This window comes from Panthera pardus, unplaced genomic scaffold, assembly GCF_024362965.1.
Source record: "Panthera pardus isolate Hobbes unplaced genomic scaffold, ASM2436296v1 HiC_scaffold_13, whole genome shotgun sequence".
NCBI lineage: Eukaryota > Metazoa > Chordata > Mammalia > Carnivora > Felidae > Panthera > Panthera pardus.
Window position 1 is genome coordinate 74,243,719 of NW_026526688.1, and position 16,582 is coordinate 74,260,300.

General features: G+C 38.6%; 1 protein-coding gene across 12 annotated transcripts in view; it reads right to left on the reverse strand.

Moving 5' to 3' along the window:
* The window catches only part of TRIM2 (tripartite motif containing 2), a 160,872-nt gene that overhangs the window by 12,405 nt on the left and 131,885 nt on the right, over positions 1-16,582 (reverse strand). For 9 of the 12 annotated variants that reach the window (XM_019441248.2, XM_053901181.1, XM_019441237.2 and 6 more), the window contains 4 exons: positions 9,012-9,115; positions 8,608-8,775; positions 2,363-2,543; positions 1,251-1,321 (listed from right to left, as the gene is read on the reverse strand). In XM_019441248.2, the coding sequence (XP_019296793.1) occupies positions 1,251-1,321; positions 2,363-2,543; positions 8,608-8,775; positions 9,012-9,115 (524 nt within the window). Of the gene's footprint in view, positions 1-1,250; positions 1,322-2,362; positions 2,544-7,258; positions 7,520-7,608; positions 8,387-8,607; positions 8,776-9,011; positions 9,116-16,582 lie in introns of those variants that run through there. The other 3 variants (XM_019441239.2, XR_002077800.2, XM_019441249.2) reach the window with 3 other exon arrangements.

The window sequence follows — 16,582 nt, forward strand, 5'->3', positions numbered from 1 at the left end:
GGATGTTGAAATCCTATCCCTACATAGCTATTCCAGTCACCAACACTGACAACTTTGGTTGCCCGATGGTTGTCTCTAAGTGCAAACTTTAGTCACTGGCATACGCCACCTATGCTGTTTCCCTCTTACCCTTCCTTTAAAAAGGACTCACCTTAAAAAATTTTAATGAATTTACTTACAAGGAAAACTTTGTATCACTTCTGTAAGTGCAAACCAGTACCACTTGATGTAAACAGAGGGTAACCCTAAAAATAAACACATGACTCTTAAAATGAAAATGTCTGGGGCGCCTGGGTGGCTCAGTCAGTTAAGCGGCCGACTTCGGCTCAGGTCATGATCTCGCGGTCCGTGAGTTCGAGCCCCGCGTTGGGCTCTGTGCTGACAGCTCAGAGCCTGGAGCCTGTTTCAGATTCTGTGTCTCCCTCTCTCTGACCCTCCCCTGTTCATGCTCTGTCTCTCCCTGTCTCAAAAATAAATAAAGTTTAAAAAAAAAAAAAATGTCTGCCAGTGCACTGCCCAGGGCCACCTGGCGTGCCTTCAGTGGAACATGCACCCCACCTTAGGAACCACAGTCTAGAATGTAATTAAACATTTTCTCGTTTCAGTAAGTCACAAATTTGTTTTCATTTCTGGATGTCCTGATTTGCTCATAATAAATCTCAAATCTTTCTTCCCCCTACACCTAGTAAGAAAGATGTACTACACTGCTTGGCGGAGGGGAAGGGGCACTGTATTCTGGGGAACACCAAGTGTGTGAAGGCATTCTCTAAAGTATGAAACATCTATAGGAATGTATAGTAGGGCTATTTCCCCTCACAAAATCTGCACAGATTTTAGATATTAGCAGAGTTCGGATATCTAATTTTGTTTGAAAGGCCTTATGATGCAGATAATTGAAAAAGTGATCTCGTTTTAATGTATTGAATAGAGGCAAAATATTAAGTTTTGGAAAGTTCTGCCTCTCTAAGTTCAAGCAACTGCTTTTTCGAATTTAATTTTTAAGTCATCTCCATTTATAGCTATTTCAAATTAAAAAACTTGTCGCCACCACATTTTGTTTGATTTTCTGACTCTCCCAACTCTGTGGGTCCAAATTAAAACTTGCATCTTTAGAGAGAAGCAAAATGTACTCTTTCAGGTTCATCCCTTTAGTTCCTGTGCATATATGAGAGTATTACATTATTTTCTCTCAGACTGATTTCTCAATAACAGCAGTTAAAAGTGAACAATAATTGGTGTGTTTATAGTACCTTGACAGAATGATTATGGAAATCTGTAACAATAATCTCATTATTGCTATTTACAGCTGCAAAATGGGGACCTGCAATAAAGATGAAAAACATATGTGACTACTGTTAACAATAAAACTGATTACAAGAACGTAGCAGTTACAAAATTCAACATATTAGTTATTTAAGAAAGAACAAAGAATTATAGACTCGGTTCTTGAAAAATCATTCGGCTAGAACTCTGGCTCTAGATGGCATAGGTCCTCTATCATTCTACACTCGGACTGTCTACTCTGGCTTCTTTTACATCAAGCTAAGAGTGCCAGCAGCCTTAATGAAGCGGAACGAGCAATAAGCATCAGAATTCATTCTCTGCAGCACCATCTGAAAGTCACATCTGCCAGCTTCTCTGAGTACATGTTAGTCCCTTTAGGAAGGATGTGGGGAGTCTTAGTACTAGAAAAAAAGACGCCCATATGTAATATTTTTTTAAAAAGTAGGGCAGAAACCCATATTTTGTAATTTGGGGTGACATTCAGAACCTGGCAGAACTGGAGACAAAGCACAAAAATGATTATGCAAATTACTGTCAAATGCCGAAAGCATCCTTTCAAAAAGAAAATTTAATATACCGTTTTCAGCCTCTTCTTGCAGATGTTAAAAACTAAGTCAGCCTGTGCTTGCAAAGTGGTACACCAGAAAGAGAAGTAATAGAACTGCCCTTCCTGTACTCAGCAAATTTTCTAAAGTCCTGCTCTCTTACCATCATCTAGAAAGGTGAAAAAAATTCTCATTCCGAAGCTCTTTCTTATACAAAGCTACAGCTAGGTAGAAATTGGAGTTACTCCACTGTTCCTCAAACATTTTTATTTTAAATTTTATGTTTTACTTAATATTCAAAGATTCGACTTCTGAGCTGTAAACTGCTGTCAGTAAAAACCACACATGGACCGCAGTTCAACTTACTGCTGGCGGAGTAATTGAGAAGCATCTCATCATGCTTTTGCTTAGATTTATCCCCAGTATCTTTCCTAAAGCCGGAAAACACACTGGGGATTGAGGCATCTTCCACATGCTCCAACATCATGCAAATGTGAGCAGAAGAAGCGTAAAAAAGGGGGTTTACATATTACCATCGAGTGTACCTGCAAACTGCCTGTCCCCATTTCCTCGGCTACCAAACCTGGTGACTATTTTCCCATTTGGCTGGAAAATAAACACGCAGCACGCCTTGTTGTCCACCACAATGATGTGCCCGTTGCGGTCCACCGAGACTCCTTTGGGCCCCATCAACTTTCCTGATCCGATTTTTGTCTGTTAGAAACAAGTACAGAAAATGAAGTTTAAAACACTACAGAACATGAAGACAGACACCTGTTTTAGTAAACACTTCCTTGAACCTTCAAATGGGGGTGCACAGCTACTCATATGTCACAATGATGTCCTGTTTTTGTCACATCCATTATCTGCTACTAAGATTTATGTGAAATCCTTACTTTTTAAGAGGATCACCACCAAGAATGTTCTAGAATCCCCTTAACTGGGGTCACAGTTCCCTTGTAAAGATGCAGTGTGGTGTGGCAAAATATCACTGGGTCAGGAGTAGGAAGGCTGTTCTATGCCTGTCGCTTGTTTTAGACACATCTGGTATAGCACAAATGGATTTGATTTCCTTAAGCTTCAGACTCCTTATATATTTAAAAATGTAAAAAAAAAAAAAACCAAAAAAAAAACCCCAAAAAAACCCCAAAAAACCTTTAGTAACTTCCAAAGGCATTTTTGGGATAGGTACTAAGTAAAACAATGTAGATAAAGAAGTGCTTAGTGTAGAGTATAGCACATATTAAGCAGTCATTAAAGGGAAGCCATCATCATCGTTATTGTAGATCATAATATCAAAACTGCCAAGAATCTGCCATTGAACTTTACCAGTGTTAAGTTCTATGGAGGCAGGAGTTATGTCTGTTTTGTCTACTACTGTGTACTCAGACCCAGCATACTTCTTGGTGCCTAACCAGGTAGTCAACAAGTATTAGCCGAATACATTAATTTTAAAAGTCTAGCATTATTTCGGGTAACGCTGATGATTGAATGGTTCCAGTTTTCAGTATTTTAAAATGGGAGAAAAGCATGAGATTTCTATCAAGCACATACCATATGCATTTGAAGTCTTACTCATTTTTCTGAGTAGACTATATAAATGCCTGTTTGCTAGGAGATGCTTATCTCATATCCTTCCATTTATAGCTCCATTATAAAGTACTTTACTCATTCACCCATTTATTTACTAATTCTGCAAACATTTGGTGGGTGATAGAGCACCCACTGTGTGGTTAATGACTCCAGGCACTGAGTAGACACAGACAAGTAAGACCAGCCCCTCTCCTGGAGGATGTCTCAGTCATACTGCAGAGACAAACACGTTCACTAGGTCCTGTTTAATGTGCCTGGTATTGAGTGTTTGGTAAATCTGAGAGAATTCAAATAGGCTATCCTAGAAGCCATAGAGAACAAAAACTTAATGCAACAGGTCACTATAGACAAGGAAGGAGAAGGAGCACCCAAGGTGAGGAAGCAGCCGGAAAGAGCGCCTGGTGAGGGGGATGCACGAACCATAGAGGCTTAGAGAGTCAAGTAGATCTCTGTGTCTTTATAAATGCTTTCTCAGATATATTATTAAACAAAGCAAGGTACTGAACAGTGAGTATAGTCTGAGCCCACCTGAATGAAATGTGTTTATATATGTATACATGCATATTCCTGCAAGAAACCAGTAAGAAACCATTGATATTAGTGGTGGTAGGAGAAACTCTTTTCATTTTATACTCATCTGTAGGGTTATTTTAAACACTTTTTTAAAGGTTTGTTTGTTGCTAGAGAGAGAGAGAGAGAGAGGGTGTGTGTGTGTGTGTGTGTGTGTGTGTGTGTGTGCGCAAGTGGTGGGGGGGGAGAGAGAGAATCCCAAGCAGGCTCTGCACTGTCAGTGAGAGACCAATGCGGGGCTTGAACTCACGAACTGCGAGGTATTACCTGAGCTGAAGTCAGATGCTTAACCAACTAAGTCACCCAGGTGCCCTTAGCATCAAATACCTATTTGCATGTATTACTTTTTAAATTAAAATTTTTAATTCCAAAATAATTTCATTACCCTAGGTTCTGTTTTAGTCCCCTTATTTTCTCTCTATATATTAGTGCTGCCTGATAGAAATATAACATGAGCCATGTATGTAATTAAGATTTTTCTTAATTACAACATCAAAAAAAAAAAAACCAAAAAGAAAAAAGGAAAATTATTTAAATCATATATTATATTTGACCTAACATATCTAAAAGTTATCATTTCAACATACAATCAATATTAAAATTACTGATGAAATATTTTACATTTTTTTTTTACTAAGCCTTTGAAATCCAGTGTGTTTTTCACATGCACAGCACATCTCAATTTGGACTCATCCATTTCAAGACCTCAGTATCCCTGTTCTAGTGGCTATCAAATTGGATACAGCAATTCTATATACTTCTTCTAAGATCTCATTTTGTTATGGCATCAACTTTCACCTCTGTACATAAAAGTCTCAAATCCATATCTTCAGTCCCGGCCTATTTTACAAGTTATCATCTTAAACTCAACCAGTATTAAACCAAATTTACCTCTTCATTTCCACCATTTAAAAAAAGGAAACCCAAATTAACACCTCCCGATTTCCTAGTTCCTTATTTTAGTTTATTTATTTCTTTTGAGAGAGAGCACACACAGGCGAGTGGGGGGAGGGGCAGAGTGACAGAGAGAGAAAGAACCCCAAGCAGGTTCCAGGCTGTCAGTGCAGAACCCAATGCAGGACTTGAACCCATGAACTGTGAGATCGTGACCTGAGTCAAAATCAAGAATCGGATGCTTAACCAACGGAGACACCCAGGTGCCCCTCCTAGTTCCTTTTCCTCCTAGATACCACAGTTCATTCAAACCCAGGATCCAAATTTCAGAGCAAAATTCACTCTTCCCTTTCCAAGTTTGAACCTCAGTTTTCTTGTCTGTAAAATAAATGGCAGCTACTATATTTACCTCCTGGGTCATGTAGATTCTGAAGGATAGAGTGCCAAGCACAGCATATGGCATCCATTCTCCTTCTCTCCATTCTTCAGTTGATATCATACCTGACCCTCAGAATTATCTTCCTTCCTAACAGAGACATGCAGGTATGCGCAGAGAGTATGGAGAGAGGCAATAGGGACTATTCATAGTGAATATATATATTCATAGTGGGGGTTCAGACCCTGTGTGATCTTTTATTCTTGTAAGCTTATAAATGAGATTCACATTTGATCTCTTTGATACAAAGAGACACATTCACTTAGGAAGGAAACAATGATATTCTTGCAAGGGAATTTGTTGTAATAAATTTGATTCTCATTTTGCAATCTAGCTCCGAGATCAGAGGCTATACCATAATGGCTTTTATTAACGAAACTGTATACTTTCTTTCATGTTGTAATGGAAGATATGTCAGTAGAGATCAAAAGGAAGAGAGAACGCTCTGATTTTTACAGCAAGAATATTATTACTAGCTGACATTATTAACACTAGTTGTTACTTAGAATGACTCAGCCATATAATACCAAGCAGATGATAATTATGTAGAATAAAAACAGAAAATAAAGGATTATGGTCATGTAGTAAGAGCTAGGTCTTAAAATAAAACAAAACAAAAACCTTAAATGTTGAGTCAAAACCTCTTTTCCTTTTCCTTTCCCTTTATCACTCCCAGTTTAGCTGCACAAGATTCTACCATGTGAAATAAGAGTTACTGAATTTGGCCTGACAATGTGTCCCCTGTCTTAAATAGGATAGTAAACAGAGATATTTTAGACCCTAGCTTTGGAACAGTTAAATAAAAGTATTTAACTCAACAAGAAGGTCGATAAGTTGAGGAAGGGGTGATTTTAGAACATGGTGGCCAGAGGCCTCTGTATCTGTTCTGGGGTCACAAAAGGTTCCTAGATGGGCTAGAAGATATAAATCAGCAGAAAAGATGGAAAGGAAAAAATTAGAGGCAGAGAGGAATGAAAATTAGGGCTAAGAATTTGGTGAGTGAAAGAAAGAAAATGGGATAAGCTTTTGTATCTCTAGAACTATTAGGAACAAATACAAAGAATCCACTTTTGTGTCAAAGATTGGTCTTTCTGAGCACCTGTTTAATTTTACTGAATCCCACTGAAAAAGAAAATAAGTATCTCTGAGTAAATGGCCATGTGTATGGTCAGTTGGATGAGCTCCCATTACACTACTAAACCATTTTCACTTGCTATCCCTTTATTCCCTGATCAATGCCTATTGAAAAAAAAAAAAGGGTAAGGTGAAACTATACCATATCCATTCCCCCAATCCTCTAGAGGGCATGAGTGTCCTTGTTTATTCCAATTACTACCAATAGTATTCCAACTATGAGAATGCAATCTTCCAGGAAGAGTGTCTATTACGTATAAAATACTGAACCATTGAATAAAAAATGCATAATTCAGGAAGCCCTTCTCTCTTAGATATAAAACTCCTGTTTCAACCTATTTTACTACGTTAGATATAAAATGTTTCAGTATATTAGATTTAAAACTCTTGCTTCAATACTTATTTTAGCATTCATTTATGCATTTAGAGAGACAAGTCATGATTTTGCTAGAGTATGTAACAAGAAGAAATGGGTTGTCTCCAAACTAGATGGTATTTTCAAAAGGTCACTGAACAGCCTTCCTTCTATTCATGTTAAAGTTGTTATATTTGGGTATGTCTTATTACAAACGCAATTATGAAAATACAAAAGAAGATGAGGGAGTTAGAGATACACAAAGGCAAGAGGCCTTTCTGTGTATGTGGCTATCATACAGAGTCATCAAATTTCTAGGGGAACAAAAAAACCTCAAAGACAATCGAACAATTGTGTATACTATGGTAGAATTAAAAACTGTGGCTTTTTATTCTCCTAGATTGAAAAGATCCTGCCCCACACAAAACAAAAGCTCCAATCTGAGGGTTAATAATTATGAAAATAATGTGTTTTAATAAAAATGATGAGGTGACTGTAGGGATCCAATAACTTTAAAAAGAAAAATATAAATTCCTCCAATAAGACACAAATGAGTGAACTTTGCGTAATCTTCAGGATTCCAAAATAGATTATGAAGAGCATCATTTCTGAACATTTAGACAAGGAAGTGATGACCAGGTGCTGGCATGAGGTCATGAAGTCCAAATCACAGCTGATCAAATAGACTTCATTTTTTGGACAGGGTTACTGGAAGCAATGGAAAAGAACATTTTTTAGATGCCTATTTCATAGGAGCCACGTATAAAATCCAGAAATAAATCTCATTTAATCCTTACCCAAATCCTACAAAATAGATTTTTTTTTTAATCCAAATGGGACATATGAGACTATCGAAACTCAAGGAAAGTTGTAACATTAGTTAAAAGCTGCAGAGTTGGCATTGCGAAGGGCTGGTCTGGTCTGAGTAAAAGTTCACGTTGTCACCTGAAAGACAAGCCTCCAGCAGGCTGGACAGGGCAATGCAGAAGGCACAGTGCATATGGCCTTCAAAAAACACCTTTGACAAAGTATCTCCTAATCTCGTGAACAAATGCAGAAAATGGGCTGCATAATAATACTCTTTGATAACACTTCAGAAGAGATTTCTGCTGTCACTAGAGGGCTCTCTACTCTTTCTTGATGCAGAAACAGATGATGCTAGGGACACCAGCAAAACTGTCAAATGATGGCCCCCCGCCGTCCCCCTCCCCCTCCAGTGCAGCTCGACTCACCTTTCCTCTGTGCAGCTGCCATTTTCTTGTCCTTCAGATTCCTGTATTATACACTTTAACACTAGGTTCTCAGATTGTACCTAACAATGCATGACTGATTCGAGGCTGACACAAATTGTTTTATATCCTTTCTGGTGTCCTTTTTTTTTCCTCAAGGGGCTTGTAGGTTTTTTCAAAGGTAGAAACCATGTTTTATAATTCCGTTTCTCCCGTATCATCTATCAAAGCCCTGAGAAAGTAGAAGGCACTTCATACCTGACCATCTGTAGGTTAATTTAGGAAATTTCAATTGCCTCTTCAGTACCTTTTTCTCTCAGTTGTTCTTCATTGAATTTAGGTAAATCTGACGATATGTAAAAAAAGCCACTGAACCTAGCTGCTTTACAAAATGAAGCCACTGTTTCAGATGTATAAAATTTATGATAACTTCATTGTTACGCTCCATAAAACTTAGATGCAACAAAGTCAGCGTGTCTTTTGTGTATGAAAACTTGTTGAACTTCATCTTGTATTTCCTATCCCTTCTCTCCACTGCTTAGAAGCCAAATGCTAGTTTAATCTTACCTTAAACTTGCCATCAGAAGAGAAAATGCTAACCCACTTATTATCATAGTCTGCAATGATTATGTCCCCACTGGGATGCACGGCTACTCCTGTGGGCCGCTGCAGCTGCCCGGGAGAGCGTCCTCGTATGCCAAACCGACTTTTGAACTGGCCATCATTGGAAAATATCTGCAAAACAAATGACATCCCTTGGAATGTGCACTAGCACAGGAATTAGTGAGGAAAAAGGAGTCAAGAACATTTGTCATATGTACTAGAGGTCAGACCATGCAAACTCTAGCTGAAGAAAAGTCTACTAAAAGTTTCCCTTTCTTTCCTCGTACTGTGGATCTTAAACTCTTACATAGGAAAGTATGCAATTATGTTTTATTGTGTAAACAAAGGTACATAATTAGGGGCCATACCTGTACACATTGGTTGTTGCTGTCTGCAATTAATATCTTTCCACTTGTAGACGCAGCTACCCCTTGAAGATTTGTAAATTCTCCTTTATTTCTCCCTTTGGTACCTAGAAACAAAGTATAAAATCACAGAAATTAAGCAAAAGAGAATTGTTAATTTTAATGTTTTTTAATGTTTATTTATTTTTAGTGAGAGAGAGAGAGAGAGTGAGCATGTGTGCATGAGTGGGGGAGGGGCAGGGGAGAAGGAGAGAAAGAGAATCCCAAGCAGGCTCCACGCTGTCAGTGCAAAGCACAACTCAGAGCTTGACCCCGTGAACCGAACAGGGAGATCATGACCTGAGCTGAAATCAAGAGTTCAATGCTTAAATGACTGAATGACCCAGGCACCCCAGCAAGAGAAAATTAGATCTCTCAGTTTCTTCAAGAGAATTAGTCAGGCTTCCATAGGTAAACTGAGAATGTATTTTTTTTTTTAAATTATACTTTAAAAACAAAAACCTCCCCCACCATTACCTAATCCATATGCTCCTTAACTTCTCTTCCAGACCAATAAAGTCTTTGCAAAATCACTTTTTTAGGCAAATGCAATCTTAAGTCATAACTGCATATTACTTTAATATTGCATTAATAACCATATTAAAATATATTAGATTTCACAAAGAAACAATAATAAAAACTAATACTACAATCAAGGATATGCAACAAGAGAGGGCCTTATTTTAGAGTTTTGCCAAAATCCCACCCTCTCACTCAGCAGTTCTTTGAAGAATCCCAACTTGAAGAAACTTCTAAGAAGAAGCTTTCAGTACATTTAACAAACCACGAAGTCTCAGATGTTATAAAACTATCAGGCTGATTTCTTTTTTTAAGTTTATTTATTTTTGAGAGAGAAAGAGAGAAAGCACAGGGGAAGGGCAGAGACAGAATCCCAAGCAGGCTCTGCGCTGTCGGTGCAAGCCCAATGCAGGGCTCTAACTCACAAACCATGAGATCATGACCTGAGCTAAAATCAAGATGCTTAACCGACTGAGCCACCTGGGTGTCCCAGGCTGATTTCCATGTACTGATTTACTCATGCAGTATTTTCAAAGACTCAGTACCTCATATGTAGTATATTCTTCTTGAAAACATACAAGATATCCTGACAGAGCACTTTCTGGATTAAATAAATACAAAAAGCAAAGGAAAGTTAATCCAATAATATTTTCATCTATACTAGACTTTTTAATGAGAGGTGAGGCAGGAGAAAAAAAAAGCCAAGGTGTCTATGGATTAACAGATTTCTGTTTTTGTTTCAAAACAAATGGTTACAACTTATTTCAACAGGACCATGCAAATATTAATGAATGGAAATGGACTGAATTGTGCTCAGGAATGATCAGGAAGGACATTTAAGTTTTCATGGAGAGAGAGAAAGCTATGCCTTCAGTTTTTTTGGCACTTTTATCATTTCATTTCATCATATCATTTCATTTTTTAAATCAGATTCACAGGAGGAATTTGATATTTTGGTTTTAGACATCAATGCCGTGCCTTAGGCACACTTAGACAATGGCACACTGATAGTGACTGACGTCAAACACATGCGTAAGCACTGCTTAGAAATAGTTAGACTCGCCAGCATTACCCTGATTCCAAGACTAGACAAAGACCCCACTAAAAAGGAGAACTATAGACCAATTTCCCTGATGAACACGGATGTAAAAATCTTCAACAAAATATTAGCCAACTGGATCCAACAATACATTAAAACAATTATTCACCATGACCAAGTGGGATTTATACCTGGGATGTGGGGCTGATTCAATATCTGCAAAACAATCAACATGATTCCTCACATCAATAAAAGAAAGGACAAGAACCATATGATCCTCTCAATAGATGCAGAGAAAGCATTTGACAAGATACAGCATCCTTTCTTGATAAAAACCCTCAAGAAAGTAGGAATAGAAGGATCATACCTCATGATCATAAAAGCCAAATATGAACGACCCAACGCTAATATCATCCTCAACGGGGAAAAACTGAGGGCTCTCCCCCTAAGGTCAGGAACAAGACAGGGATGTCCACTCTCGCCACTGTTATTCAACATAGTATTGGAAGTCTTAGCCTCTGCAATCAGACAACACAAAGAAATAAAAAGGCATCCAAATCGGCCACAAGGAGGTCAAACTTTCACTTCTCGCAGATGACATGATACTTTATATGGAAAACCCAAAATATTCCACCAAAAAAGTGCTAGAACTGATCAATGAATTCAGCAAAGTTGCAGGATATAAAACCAATGCACAGAAATCGGTTGCATTCTTATACACACCAACAATGAAAGAACAGAAAGAGAAATCAAGGAACCGATCCCATTTACAGTAGCACCAAAAACCATAAAATGCCTAGGAATAAATCTAACCAAAGAGGTGAAAAATCTATACACGGAAAACAATAGAAAGCTTATGAAAGAAATTGATGAAGACACAAAAAAAAATGGAAAAATATTCCATGCTCCTGGATACGAAGAACAAATATTGTTAAAATGTCAATATTACCCAAAGCAATCTACATATTCAATGCAATACCTATCAAAGTAACACCAGCATTCTTCACAGAGCTAGAACAAATAATCCTAAAACCTGTATGGAACCAGAAAAGACCCTGAATAGCCAAAGCAATCTTGAAAAAGAAAACCAAAGCAGGAGGCATCACAATCCCAGACTTCAAGCTGTATTACAAAGCTGTAATCATCAAGACAGTATGGTACTGGCACAAAAAACAGAAACTCAGATCAATGGAACATAATAGAGAACCCAGAAATGGACCCACAAACATATGGCCAACTAATCTTTCACAAAGCAGGAAAGAATATCCAATGGAATAAAGACAGCCTCCTCAGCAAATGGTGCTGGGAAAACTGGACAGTGACATGCAGAAGAATGAACCTGGACCACTTTCTTACACAATACACAAAAATAAACTCAAAGTGGATGAAAGACCTCAACGTAAGACAGGAAGCCATCAAAATCCTCGAGGAGAAAGCAGGCAAAAACCTCTTTGACCTTGGCCGCAGCAACTTCTTACTCAACACGTCTCTGTCTGGAGGCAAGGGAAACAAAAGCAAAAATGAACTATTGGGACCTCATCAAAATAAAAAGCTTCTGCACAGCGATGGACATAATCAGCAAAACTAAAGGGCAACCGACAGAGTGGGAGAAGATATTTGTAAACGACATCAGATAAAGGGTTAGTATCCAAAATCTATAAAGAACTTCTCAAACTCAACACCCAAAAACAAATAATCCAGTCAAGAAGTGGGCAAAAGACATGAGTCCACTTCTCCAAAGAAGACATCCAGATGGCCAACCGACACATGAAAAAGTGCTCAACATCACTCATCATCAGGGAAACACAAATCAAAACCACCATGAGATACCACCTTACACCTGTCAGAATGGCTAACATGAATAACTCAGGCAACAATAGATGTTGACGAGGATGCAGAGAAAGAGGATCTCTTTTGCATTGTTGGTGGGAATGCAAACTGGTGCAGCCACCCTGGAAAACACTATGGAGGTTCCTCAAAAAATTAAAAATAGAACTACCCTACGACCCAGCAATTGCACTACTAGGCATTTATCCAAGGGATACATGTGAGCTGTTTCGAAGGGACACATGCACCCCCATGTTTATAGCAGCACTATCGGCAATAGCCAAAGTATGGAAAGAGCCCAAATAAATGTCCATCCATGGATGAATGGATAAAGAAGATGTGGTATATATATACAATGGAGTATTACTCAGCAATCAGAATGAAATCTTGCCATTTGCAACTATGTGGATGGAACCAAAGGGTATTATGCTAAGCGAAATTAGTCCGAGAAAGACCAAGTATCATATGACTTCACTCATATGAGGACTTGAAGATACAAAACAGATGAACAAAAGGGAAGGGAAGCAAAAATAATATAAAAACAGGGAGAGGGACAAAACACAGGAGACTCTTCAATATGGAAAAGAAACAGAGGGTTACTGGAGGGGTTGTGGGAGGGGTGATGGGCTAAATGGGTAAAGGCATTAAGAAATATACTCCTGAAAGCATCGTTGCACTATATGCTAACTAACTTGGATGTAAATTAAAAAAATAAATTAAATTAAATGGTAAAAAAAGAAATAGAGTCTCCTGAAACAGATTTTGGGGTTTAGGAAATGAAATTGGCAATGGAATTAAACTCAGAATAAACTGAACAGAACTGCTGGGCAGAAACATCTTACTTAGACCACCTGGTTCTCACCATGTAACCGAACCCAAGTCCATCTGCCCAACTCCCAGCAAAGTCAATCACTTGGAGGCATGGAGTATGCTGCAAGGAAAGGGTTTATCCAGAGGCCACCAAAGGAGGACATGGGAGGACAAGCCTCAGGTCTGCCTCCCTGCAGGAGGAGAGTCCAGGAATTTTAAAAGGCAAACAAAAAGTTCTGGATAAAAACCTGCAGCTATGGTTCTTAGTCTGCGGCTGTGGATTAGTCCCAGTCCCGTTAACCCTTTGGTTACCAGCTTCAACTAGACGTACATGGTAGTCGTTTTATGGAAATCCTGGACTCCACTCCATCAAGTTTACTCATCACCTCTGTATCTCATCTACTCTCACTAACACAAAAGAAAACTTTGAGATAAAGATTCTCAAAAGAACATCTTCCATGTTGCAGAAGAAAGGTTCTATTTTATTTCAAATGTTATCAGAAGAGATGATGTTTTATACTTGATCTGCATAGATTCCCTGTAATATGCATGTACATGATATCAGCTAACACTCTTTTAAAATGATGTGTTGGTGGGGCGCCTGGGTGGCTCAGTCGGTTGAGCGTCCAGCTTTGGCTCAGGTCATGATCTCACAGTTCGTGGGTTCGAGCCCCGCGTCAGGCTCTGTGCTGACAGCTCAGAGCCTGGAGCCTGTTTCAGATTCTGTGTCTCCCTCTCTCTCTGCTCCTCCCCCACTTGCACTCTGTCTCTCTCTGTCTCAAAAATAAATAAACATTAAAAAAAATAATAAAAATAAAAATAAAATGATGTGTTGGTATCTGTTGGTGGAAGGGGAAGGGGTGTTTACCCCTTGAGGGAGGATGTGCCAACATGGTATTAGCTTTTGGTCATTCCCTCTGATGTCTGAATAGCGGCAGGTGAAGAGGTACAGCAAAACTGAAGGACCAGGAAAAAAAATACTTCTTCTAAAACGCACAGTCTATAAATACTTTTTTAAAGGTAGTGGAGGCAAGGCCAGACAAAACTTAGCTTGTCAAAAACATTTGATAAAAACATGGAAGTTATTAGCAAGATAAGTTACTAAGGACCAAGTAACGAAACATAGTAACACAGCAAGAGTCCTCCAACTGAGATTGGAACATGAACTAAAGAAGTGACTCTGTAAAGAAACCCCAGGCTATTCTAGGTCCTTGCTTACATAAAACTGGAAGTGTAACCATGGCTTAGAGGACACACAGGTAGTGGAAAGAAATACTTAAAATAGGGAGGGGAATAAAAGCCACCTAAACAGAGTAGATAGACACTGGTGCTGTGCTTCTGGCCCACATAGGGACAGAAACCTGCCTGCAGCCCTCTTTTATCTAACCATTTGTCTATCCTGCTAAAGACAAAGCTGATTCTACTCCAAAAAGGCTCTGCAGGCAGCAGGCTGGCGTTTGAAAGGAAGGAAAAAATTATGGAGAGAATGGTACTTTAGTAGAAGTTAAGGGGTGCTTTAGTCAAAAAGATTTAATTTTCCTTCCGAAAATATAAGAGGTGAGGTTGAAGGAGGGAAAATACATGTGCACAAATTACTGACACTTTTTTTCTTTTCAGAAATAAAGACACATTTCCAAGTGCAGGTAACACTCGGGAGGACATTCTGTTGGACCCCATACAAATACCATTTGGAACAAGGCGAAGGAAGGGTCCATGCTGAGTTTGAAATGAACTGAGATGTTCAGCGCCTACCAATACTGGGCCATAAGAGCAATGGAACCTTGTCACAAAAGACCACACTGTTGGAAAGAGGTTCTACAGCCTCTACTAAGCTCCGTGTGTTGGCCCAGCTCTTATTCTCGGTCTCAAGTTAACTAGAGCTTGATCCTGTTGGCCCACATATAAATAAGATCACAGGGTTGGAAGAACATCTGTTAGTCCCAGTTTGCTTCTATATTTTTGAAAGAGCTAGATGGAGCAGGCACTCCCATTTTAATTTTACAACATTTGTTTTTAAAAATCTTTTTCTTCAGTGGGGCATCTGGGTGGCTCAGTCGGCTAAGCATCTGACTTCAGCTCAGGTCATGATCTTGTGGTTCATGAGTTTGAGCCCTGCATTGGGTTCTGTACTGACAGCTCAGTGGCTAAAGTCTGCTTCGGATTCTATGTCTCCCTCTCTCTCTCTGCTCCTCCCCCGCTCTCTCTCTCTCTCTCTCAAAAATAAAAACATTTAAAAATTTAAAAAATATATATTTTTAAGCCACATGGATTGGTATCCAAATAGCTGGGGTTGGCATGATTGGTAATACCCTCTGATTCTTATGAGCATCTTTGATCTTGTCAGAAATTATTCATCACCATTTAAAAAAATTCTACTTGAGTCTTAAGCACAGCAGGGTCACAGTGTTACTCCTGAAGATCAAAAGAAACCACCAGCATATTCTTGAGGAACAGCTAATGCTATCTTTACTAGCAGATAAACTACAAAAATCTTGATGATGAGCAATAATGTGGAACTATAGTATATTATCATTATGCTGAAATGCGTACAATCCAGGTGTTTATAAAGTGTCTTGGGATCAAAATAAAATAAATAGAAATTCCAGAAGTCAGAAATAATTTGGGATCATGCTTTACTCTTCAAGACTTTTAGTATATTCTATTTAGACTATAGAAAAGTACCCCCATTCCAAAGTATTCTACCATATGATGAAAACTAGTTCTTTAATAATGAATATAAATGTATAACACAAACATACATAGTACTTACAACATCTTTTCCTGACTACTTTGATGTACAAGACTTCATTTGGTGGTTACATTTTGGCTAGTAAAATGCGTAACACCAGTTTTAAAATTATAAATAATTTGGCAACAATTCCATAAGATAATGAAACTCGTTTTTCCCAGATGTTAAGCTAGCTGATGAAGCATGAAATGAATTTTTAAGCCAACAGCTTCTCGTCTGTGCACCACCCCCCAGACACTCCCCCCAGGCCTCCAGAAGATTACAGAAGGGAAGCTCCTGGAATGGAAGAGGTGATCGATAACTGCACACTTCCGAATCCCACCCCCATTCCAACTTACTATGAAAATGAATGCAAAGTAAATCTAGGTACTTTGAATGGGATAACGCAAGAGGATGACACTGATCAAAATACGGGGTCTAAAATAGGATTTTCAAATTAGCAGGTGCTTAACAAATCTTTGCTGAATGAGTGAGTGCTCAGATACATTATTAATGACTGAGTAAATTACACCCCACATTACATCATGGAAAAACGAAACATTCGGTAATATTTATAGCACTTTCATAATATGTTCTCTCGTGTACTCCCTG